This window comes from Gossypium hirsutum, chromosome D06 (genome assembly GCF_007990345.1).
Source record: "Gossypium hirsutum isolate 1008001.06 chromosome D06, Gossypium_hirsutum_v2.1, whole genome shotgun sequence".
NCBI lineage: Eukaryota > Viridiplantae > Streptophyta > Magnoliopsida > Malvales > Malvaceae > Gossypium > Gossypium hirsutum.
In genome coordinates this window covers 51,927,223-51,938,084 of record NC_053442.1, presented here as the reverse complement: position 1 = coordinate 51,938,084, position 10,862 = coordinate 51,927,223, and the positions used below count along the sequence as shown (strand labels likewise).

Below are 10,862 nucleotides of genomic sequence, written 5' to 3'. Positions count from 1 at the left end.
AAATTCAAGCCTATTACCATCAAAAATAGAAGGACTAAATTTATGAAAATAAATATTTAAAAAATTAAAATTTCAAATCTACGAAGAGTACAAAAACTTTAAACATATTATAACCTTCAATATTTAGTCTATAAATAGTCAAAAATAAATGATTTATCCAACGCGGTGTGTGGGTGGGAACCATACTAATAATCATTAATAATTAATTTTTTTAGTATAATTTAAAAAATATACATTTAACCAATTGTTTTTATTTTTGATTAATCAATTTGGTACATTCATTTCAATTAGTTATATAAACAAATGTATTTCAAAATCCAATTGCTATAATCGAAGGATCACAAGACATGCAGCTTCCAACTTAATTAGTGGTGGTTTAATAAAGGATTTTTTTTAGAAATAAGAGGTTTAGAAAATTAAAATTGATGCTTAAGGCGTGAATATTATTGTCCTTAAGGATATTTCATGAATTTGGGTATTCTCAAGATTCAACAAGCACTTCTATTAACTGGTAGGAAAACTGAGAGCAAAGAAGGCGAAACCATTAATATTTAGCTAAATATGTAGAAGGGGGCTTTTTAAGAGAATAGAGGATGTTTGGAAGAGAATGTAAAGAAAATTGATTTCGGTTTCTAAACGCTATTGATGCAGTCGTGAACCAACTAAAAATCTGACTAAGGCAAGTGCACCTATCAATTAATAGTATAGCTACGGTGAGCAAAGATATCATTCCCACTGAATCTGAAAGTATTAGTAATTATTATCTTTCTATTATTTAATCGATAAATTAGAGTGATTGATTAAAACTAAAATTAACTAAATTAATTAACTACGAACGCGACAAAGAACAAATCATGAAAATAACCGATTAACAACCAAGAAGCAAAGCAATACCCAGGAAAGAATTCACCTAGATTTCATTTGTCATTATCAATCTAAATTACACAATTTCTTTACTTAGTATATTGATCCGTAGAAATCCCTAAATCTCTAGGTTGATTAATTGAAATTCCTTTATAATTAAAACCCCTATTATCGCATTAACTCAATTTATGGACTCCCCTATTAGATTTGACTTTAATCTGGTAGATTTATGTTGTCCTATTTCTAGGATTCATGCAACTCCACTCAATTACGCAAGATCTACTATTAAACAGGGCCTATTCCTCATCTGATTTAAGCAAATCAAACATGGATCAATAATCTAAAAATATCAAACCAAGGATTAAACACACATAATTGAGAACAAGGTCTAAGTATTTATTGCGTAAATAAAAATCAAACGATAGAATTCATCATAGGGTTTATCTCCCCTAGGTATTTAGAAAATTAGTTCATGCAAATAAAAACATCCAAGATACAGTATAACCATAAGAAACAAAGATACTCATGATGGCTTCCTAAGAAATCAATTGGGAGTCTTCAATCTTGACAGAAATTTGCTTCAGAATCGACTTTAATGGTTTTTTCGAGTTGTTTTCTTGAGTATTCTATGATGACTCTCTCCTATCTTCTTATTTTTATCATATATGCATCTTAAAATGCTCGAAAAACCTAAAAATCGTGTTTTTATTGTTTAGAGTGTAATTTCGCTAAATCGACACGGCCTGCTACATAGTCGTGTGGCAGCCTATGTGGTTAGGCCTTGTGGAAGGGGTCAGCCCGTGTGGCTCATGTACCTTGCTTAATTTTTTTGGTTTTAGCTCATTTTTTACTCCTTTTGCTCCCTAATGCTCTTCTAAGTATAGAACATGAATTTAAAGGATTAGGAGCATAAAAATCACCATTAACATCGAATAATCACCCAAAAATGCATTAAGAATGAGACTAAAACATGTTACATTTAGCACCTATCAAATATCCCACACTTACGTTTTCTTATCCTCAAGCAAAATCCTTAACCTACATTCAAGTTAACTTCCCTTAATTTATGGTTCTCACTGATAATGTCTTAAGATAATTTTCAGATAATCATGCAATGGAAATTTACATTAAAATGGGTTAAGGATATGGAAAATGTCAGAAAAATTGGTTATAAACGAGAACCGAGTTGATAAGTTGCTAAACTAGAAAAAATCAAATGTTAAATTAAAATAATTTACATCAACAAGAAATAAAGAATAAAATGAGCTTTTCAACACAATATGAAGCTAACGATTCAAGTTCAATCACATTTTATTATTATTATTTTCTTTTTTTTATTTTTTTAAGAACAACGTAAAATTCAGCAATGCAAATGATGAAACATAGTTAGACAACTAACCAAATCAAATCTCGACAAAAAATGAGTTAATAAAAGGGATAATTTACAACATAGATATGGGTTATGGGTTGACATAAATGGGTAATAGAAAAAAATGTGTTAGGAACAACGGGGTTTACTAAGGGTTAATACAACATGTAAGCTGTTTAAAGGTTAGGTGGGTTAAATCCTAAGTGCCTCTATCATCTTTGTATACCAAATCAATAATATGGTCTCGACATGTATAACCAAAACAAGTTCTAGAGTAACAAATCAAGTTGACATGCTCACAACCAAAAATAAAATGAGCACGAATAAATATATGCTCTATAGGTTCAAAAGTTCAAAAGTTCAAAAAAATTATGGTTTTGATGTCAAACTCGCAAATTTAAAATTTTAAAATAATTCTTCAATTCAAGGAGACAACCTAAAATAATAATTTCTGAAAAACAACTTATCATGCGTGACTCTATCGTGTCTTAAAGTATAAATCAAACAATGCACAAAAACCCACAAATTATTCCAAAACAAAATCAATACAAACTCCAAATTAAAAAAAAAACTTCCATGATAGGTGTGACAAAATTACTTAAACACAAACAACAATTCAGGGATTTTATCGCATAAAAATATAAACAACCTCCTAACACTTAACATGTACATTGTCCTCAATGTACAAACAGATAGAAACAAAATAAATATAATATTATAAGAGAGGGAGAAAACTGAAATTGCCCTAAATTTGGATGATTTCGTCAGAATAGTAAAAATCGAAATTGTAAGCGAATCTAAATAAAGTACATGTTTTCGAGCATACTAATAAGAAAATAGACAAAATGAATAAGATAAAAAGATGACAAAATAGAAAAGTATCGTCAAAACAATAAAAGTACAGTGCATAATAAAATAAAATAAAAACAACTAACTATAAAAAAAATAAAACATAAAACTAAATGAAATCACTTTAGTTGAGTAGGAAGGAAATAAAAGAGGGAAAAAAAAACAAAACAAAAACAAAACAAAACAAAAAAACTAGCTTTAAAAAGGATACATGGCTATGTGCAAAGCCATGTGGGCCACATTTCCAAATTTTTGTAACTTTTTCTTAGATTTTCCAAATTATTTCAATTTAGTCCTGATTTGTTTTTAAGGTATTTCTAGGGCCTTGAGGGTTCGATTTAGGGAGGATATGTATGTGAATGATTGGTTTATAATATGTTTATGATCATGTATGAAATATTGTTGAAATGTTTTCGATTGTATGGTAATGCTCCGTAACCCTAATCCGGTGACAGATACAGGTTAGGGGTGTTGCACAGTACATGAGAGGCCTAACTTAGCCCTTGTGTGAACACAATGGGCTACAACCCTAGTAATATTATCAAGGGTGTGCCACCCCTCCCTACTTTAGTTAGACTGGGAGTGTATTTTATATTTAAATAATATTATTTATCAAAGGCTTGTTAAAATAGGATTCTTGTACCTCTCCCTGTAAATAGAGAGCATCAGTTAACCTAAAAACACACTTCATATATTATTAGAGTTATTTTTATTCTACCAGCAAATAGTGGCAATATATTTACTTAAAATAATTTCTATTTTCTGAGAAATATGGTTTGTACCGATTTTTATAAAGAGAACTTACTTTCCTACTGAAAGTAAGTAGATCGTTTTCTTTTCTATAATTTGGTTCATGTTGCTTGAGCCCACATTTGGTATAATTCGTGGTACGAGGATAACGGAGAAAGTCGTTCTGTTGAAAGTTAAGATCGACTAAATTCATCTCACACAAAGCACAAATATTATTTCAATTAGAGTTTATTACTATAAATATCACAAGAGGGCTCGATTTTGAAAATTTTTAAAACTTCTATTATAACTGTAAAAAATTGTTTTCTTAATCCATTTTTCAACACATGTTTCTTCCAACTTAATTGGTTGATATTTAATAAAGGATTTGTTAGAAATTGGATTTTTACAAAAATAAAATTGTTGCTTGAGGCGTGAATATCACTGTCATTAAAGATATTTCATGGATATGCATATCCTCCAAGATTCAACAAACACTTCTGTTAATTGGTAGGAAAACAGGGAACAAGAAGAATGAAGAAAGTAAATACTCAACTAAAAACGTAGAATGAAACTTTTAGAGAGAACAAAGGATGTTTGGAAGAGAACGTAAAGTATATCTACAGGAAAATATTTGATATATTGGGAAAATAAAGTATTTGCTGATTCTATATAATATTTGCTGAGAAAAGTAAAATACGTATTAGGCTAAAATATCCACAAGCTAATCGGTCTAGACATTTTGCGTCGCCCACGTCACACAAAGCAAGGTTTCAAAATTAATCATTCAATAATCTCTAAAATGAGTTCTCAAATGTATACATATCTCACACTTGGTATTTAACCAATGTGGGATTTAGGCTTTTCTTTTCCTCAACAAATATTCACAAGTGGCTTACTTTGAGCATCAATTTCTTATTCATCACTCAACCTTTTTAAGCATATGATATACCGTTCCATTTTGAGCATATAATATACTGTTGTAAATGTATCATGGAATAGAATATAAAACTATAATTTTATGATTCAACTCTTCATCTTTACCAATCGAGAATATGCCTCAAAGTTTCTAAAAAAATTAGATATTTTGATAGATGTACTTGAATAATGTGGAATTTGTGTAGTTCTTCCAAGAGTATTTTGGTGTCAATATTGAAATCATCTCAAAGATGGCTTAAACTTCTTCTCGATCCCTATTGAAATTTACTTAAAACAAACCTCTAGTAGCTCTCCAGGGTTGGGCTTCTGCTAAAATAATCCCTTTGTAGTACTGATTACGTAGACTAATTAATCCTACAAACCAAATGGCTTGGCCATTCTCCTCCCACCTCACAACCTAAATTAAGTTCTTCCAGACACTTCAACGGCAATTATTCCTACAAATTAGTACATTAATGCATGTTAATTAAATCAACACTAAATGCTTTGATTAATTTAAATAAGACCCAACCTTCTTTCTAGGAGTTTAAAATAAGACCCAGAAATTCCCATTTTAACAAACAAACTTTGAGCTTAAAATGCCATCATCAGTTACCGAGACTCACGGAGAAAATGCTGAGATTTACTGTGGAGAAGATGTTTGCAAGCAAAAATTTTTGGAGCTGCTTGAGGAAATATCTTTGCCCAAGGGCATCGTACCTGTTGAAATAATAGAGTTTGGTCGAAATCGATCAACTGGGCTGGTGTGGATGAAGCTGAAGAACAAGAAAGAGCACAAATTTAAGCGGATTAATAAGGTAGTATCGTACGATAGAGAGATCAACTTTTTTATAGACAATGGCGGTATTAAGAAACTCACAGGAATTAAGTGCAAGGAGTTGTTTATTTGGATCACCATTTCCGGAATGTTTATCGAAGATCCTTCCTCTGGAAAGATTTCCTTTACTATTCCCAGTGGCTTGAAAGCCCATTTCCCTATTTCGGCCTTTGAGTTGGAAGAAGACGACAACAAAAAATAGGAAGGATCGATCAATACATGTAAACTTAAGATTCTTATGATGTTGTGGGTTTGGTTTACTTGTAGTTGCTAAAAGTTCCTAAGAAGATTCTAGGATTGCTGGAGTATATTTGTGCTCCATGTCAAACCATAGATGATGAAGCATTTATATTTTGTTTTTATTAATTCTAATGCTTATATAGATAATGAAACCTGGTTTTGCAGATCCACAAGCTTCTTTGATCTCTCTTTGGTTTCAGGAAAATAATGGAAATAAGTGCGAACGATATCTTAATTCGTAAACCCATATTTCAAAATTTTTTCTTGTTTTAAGAATTAGCAAGTCTCTAATATTTTGAGATTAATGCAGACTGCAAGCATCCAAAATGTTTACTTATTTCTGTGCATATAATATATTAAAAAATATTACAAATAATTTATATACATAGTATAGCACTGATAAACAAAACTAATATATTATATATAATAATGCATAATTTTGGAAACAAATAGTTCTAGCACAGTTCATTGAGTGACATGTGTCACCAATAACAAAAGTGTTATTTATGTTCAATACCATTAAAAGTTATTAATGAAATTTAAATAATTCTAATAAGTCATATTATTTTTTAAACTGACTTTAAAAATATATATTTAACAACATATTTTAAATTATAATTAGTGTTAAAAAGGTTAAAGTGTTTTACAACAATATACTTTTTTTTAAATTTCATAATTTCTAATCTATTCAAAAAGGTTTAAAATAACATATTATTTTTTTAATATAAAATCTTAACAATTATAACATTAAACAAAATTAATTTAACAATATATAAATAACCTACACAAATTATTATTAATAATATTTCATTTATGATAAATTAATATTTAATCATGATAAATTTTGTATTGTTTTAATATTAAAGATTAAATATTTTTAAGATTAAATACTATTAATATAACCAATTAAAATTAGTTAAATATTTTTTTTGAAGCAAAGACTGGGATTTTATTAATAAATAAACTAAAAACAGACGGCCCAAAACAATGGCCCAAACAAAGAAACCAGAAAAAACAACAATGAAAAAACTTAAAAACTATCAGACTTCTGTCTTGCAAAAGGAAACATCAAATCAATAAAAGGAAAGAAAGCTTATTAAAACCTAACCCAGTCAAATCAATGAGCAGCTGGCAACCAATAACGTCTGACGATTTGTAATTTCCAAAGCTCCTAACATTTAATTAATAGCAGTCCCCTAAGCATTCATTCTTCACTCTGCTATCTGTTTCAGTCACATTTCCTCTGAAGCAGTTCCTCAATCTGGATTTCTTGGCCGATATCCTACCAAAGCCAGATTCTGACTATCCAGTTCCTCACCCCTCAGGTAAAACGTCTCTCCTTTCTCAAATGCAATCTTTGCTATTCTGTGAGCATCTAAGTTTTCCGACCTGTGAATATACTGGAAAATAAGATCTTGAAAGTCTGATTTCTTTTGTTGAATATCTCTGATAATGGCTCCAATAACTGATTTGTCTGTGGAAGTCTCTTGACATTTCTTTATAACAGTTTTTGAATCCCCCATAAGTTTCACTGAATGGATTTGTAATGAAATCCCTAACTTTACTCCTTCTAAACATGCATGAGCCTCTGCTGCGAAAGGAGAAGGAACATTTCTATGAATAATTGTTTTTAACGCTATCAAGACTCCCCTCATGTCCCAACCTACAAGACTGGACGCTGAACTGGAAGTATTACTGTCGTATGCTGCATCAAAATGGATCCTGGCTGTCGGTGTAAGCTCTTGTACTCTATAGCTTCTGCATGTGATCGCCTTAGTTTTTAAACCATTTAATCCTTTCTGTTCTGACACATATTGTTGAATGTTAAGTACTAAAGCCCTTCCTGGAATGATATTTCTCTCATGAATAAGTTGATTTCTAGAAAACCATATCCACCATAGCGCATAGCAAAAGGAAAAGCATTGGTCATTGTTTCCCCTCTTGAAGACCCAGGTTAACCACTCCCATATAGTATGGCTCCTATTTTTCATAGCCCATGCGAAATTTAACAAATGCCACACCTCTGCTGTCGTAGGGCAATCTCGAAAGACGTGGAGGCTGCCTTCTACCTCAGAGTTGCACCGGGGACATCTGTCGTTTGACACCACTCTCCTTTTTCTGAGTTTCACAAAGCTTGGAATAAAGTCCCAAGAGATCCGCCAGACTGTAAACGCAATTTTAGATGGTAGCTGAAGGCTCCATAGTTTTTTGTAAAAATCCTTTGTTTCGGTTTGTAATAAATAGTCACTAGGATCCATATTTGCGTTTTGTAATAGTTTATAGGCACTGCGAACAGAGAACTCACCACATAACTCCGCTTTCCAAGCTTGAAAATCATTATGCGCAGTCTCTGCAAGGGGAATTTGAAGGATTTTCTGAACTATGTCCTCAGAAAAGGTATTCTGAATTAACTCCAAGTTCCATTTTCTGTTTGATTACATTATATATTTTCATTTCATTAATGATTTTAAACAAAAATAATAACATAAAAATATTATGAAGTTAATATGTACAGTGGATTGTCATTGCATATGAATACAAACTAGTGTATATATATGTGATGCACAAGTTGATCGTGTGTATTTATTTTAATATTTAATATTAATTTATTTAATTTTTATAGAAAAATTCGTTGTTTGAAAATTACAAGTATTTTCAAAATTAAAAACAATTAATACAATTTTTTTTAGCAAAATGTGCAATTTTAATGTGAAATTGTTATTTAAAACTAAATGAAAATTTGTATTATGTACCAAATAATAATATTTATATAAAACTCATATTTGATAAAAATATTTAAGAAATTGATATTAATACAATAACTAGAAAAAGTAAAGAGACAAATGTGGTAACTTTAATAATAGGAAATATACATTAAAATTAAATAGGATTAATATCAGTATATGTACTATAACAAAATTATCACTTTGGTATTTTTACTATTTTTTATCAATTTGGTCCTTGTATTTTATTTTTATTATCAGCTTGGTCCCTCTACTTTAATTCTGTAATCCCATTAACGGTCAAAATTTCTGTTAAAAATACAACAACCAATGACACGATGCCATTTGTCAAGAAAAAGTAAACAAATAACTTAAAATATAACAAAATTAAAAATCATATTTAAAACTTAAATATAAAAATAGATCCACTTTAAATATAGTTAAAAAAAAGTATTTCGAAACTCAAAGTTTATATATATATAAATCTGTATCTTATTTATATATACAGAAGATAATACGTTTTAATGGACTTAAACTCATGTCTTTCTATATTGATAAAAATTTTCATGTCAATTGAGTTAAAACTCAACCGACTCCTTTAAAAGAAACTTGAATATTAAGAAATAATTATGGGAATATTGGTCAAACATAATATTTTTATATTAAATACAATTAAAAACTTAAAAATACAATTAAAACTATTTTGACAAAACATATAAACATTAGTGACCAAAATTTTCATTAAACCCACTAACAATATACAAAGTTTGCTCAATTTTAATAATAACGAGCGTAAATCACTCCAATTATATTTCCTTCTAAAAAAGCATTTTTATGTGTTGTGCACGCAATTATTATGTGATGAAGATGCAACTTTGAATTATGTAAGATCTACTAATGGTAAATTATACAAGTGTCATTTAACTTTTATAAGTTTTCAATTTGGTCACTTGTTAATTTGGGATTAGGCGGTGTTACTGTACACTAATTTTAATCACCTAATTTTAGTACTTTCTTTTAAAAAAAAATAAAAAAAGGGTTTTTATAGGAAATTGTGTTATTCAATTATGAAGATGAAACTTAAGTTTTTAGTTGAATTCCCGGTAAGATTTTAAGTTTTTTCTATAAAAATCTTGGTTTTTTACCCTTTTACCGAAAAAAAACAAAAGTTAATTGTAAAAACAAAAAAATAAAGAAAATTAAAAGATAAAATGGTTTTATATAAATTTTCATAATTATTCAATTTAAAGAAATTATATTTTTTTTTGTTTGTATTATGTATCAATTAATATCATAATTTACATAATTTGTCATTCGAATTCAATTTATAAAAAAAAATTATATTTTTTATATTGCATTAGCATTACTTTTTTTTTCAAAGTTTTATAAATTTAAATAAAATTTTTCATATTAATGATTTATTTTCTATAGATTTTAACATGTGATATTTGTGTCATGTGCATATAATTTTTTTTGACACCATGAACATGTGTTTTGATTATTTTACTATGTTTTAACACTTGTTTATATATAATAATAATATTATTATTAATATTAATATTAATATTAATAGAGTTAAGATTCAATTAACTATACTTATTATATATTGATATAAATATTATATCTAAAATTTTAATTTATTTTCCCGAACCAAAACGAGGGCATATTCTAATTTTAGTTTGAAGTTATATTTAAAAAAAAATTTAATTAATTAAATCTGTGACAATTCAATTACAAAATACCATCACTATTTATAAATTTAATATTTGTGATGAAAATTTCCTTTTTGAATAATAATTTCAAAACTTTGTGACGATTATTTTGACGAAATATGATTTCTGTCGTATTTCTATTACAAGTTTCTCACTAAATTTCATCACAGTAAATAGTTGAGTTTTAAATGTTAGTTCTATTATTAGTTCGTCACTGTTTTGTTACTAACAAGCTATAATAGTGACAGAAAACTGTGACGGTAGTTGTCACCACATTGTGTAATAGTGGAAGTTTGCACGATATCTCTATTAGCATGCTCACAGTGCTTGAATAGAACTGATGTGTCTAGACTAACTAAAAATTTAACTAAGATAAGTATACTTATCAATTAATAGTATAGCTATGATAAGTAAAAATATCATTCCCAGAAAGATTAAAAGTACTAATAATTACCGTCTTTCTATTATTTAACCGAATAATTCGAGTGATCAATTAAAAATTAAAATTGACTAAATTAATTAACTAATGAACACGACAAAAAATAAATCACGAAAATAATCGATTAACACCCAATAAGTGAAACAATACCTAGGAAAAAACCTGCCTAGATTTCATTTGT

The 10,862-nt window shown here is 28.7% G+C and overlaps 2 protein-coding genes across 2 annotated transcripts; one reads left to right on the top strand and one right to left on the bottom strand.

Moving 5' to 3' along the window:
• Window positions 1-5,096: 5,096 nt before the first annotated feature.
• LOC107900403 (uncharacterized) lies at window positions 5,097-5,971 on the top strand. The gene has a single exon (XM_016826017.2). It carries the CDS (start codon window positions 5,329-5,331, stop codon window positions 5,767-5,769), a length of 441 nt encoding a protein of 146 aa, XP_016681506.1. The 5' UTR covers window positions 5,097-5,328; the 3' UTR covers window positions 5,770-5,971.
• Window positions 5,972-7,063: 1,092 nt separating this feature from the next.
• LOC107900161 (uncharacterized) lies at window positions 7,064-8,065 on the bottom strand. Its single transcript, XM_016825860.1, has one exon. The coding sequence runs from the start codon at window positions 8,063-8,065 to the stop codon at window positions 7,064-7,066; it is 1,002 nt and encodes a 333-aa protein (XP_016681349.1).
• Window positions 8,066-10,862: the final 2,797 nt, after the last annotated feature.

Bases quoted from the DNA above. Each gene is read 5' to 3' on its own strand.
- LOC107900403 (XM_016826017.2), top strand. From the start codon at position 5,329: ATGCCATCATCAGTTACCGAGACTCACGGAGAAAATGCTGAGATTTAC.
- LOC107900161 (XM_016825860.1), bottom strand. From the start codon at position 8,065: ATGGATCCTAGTGACTATTTATTACAAACCGAAACAAAGGATTTTTAC.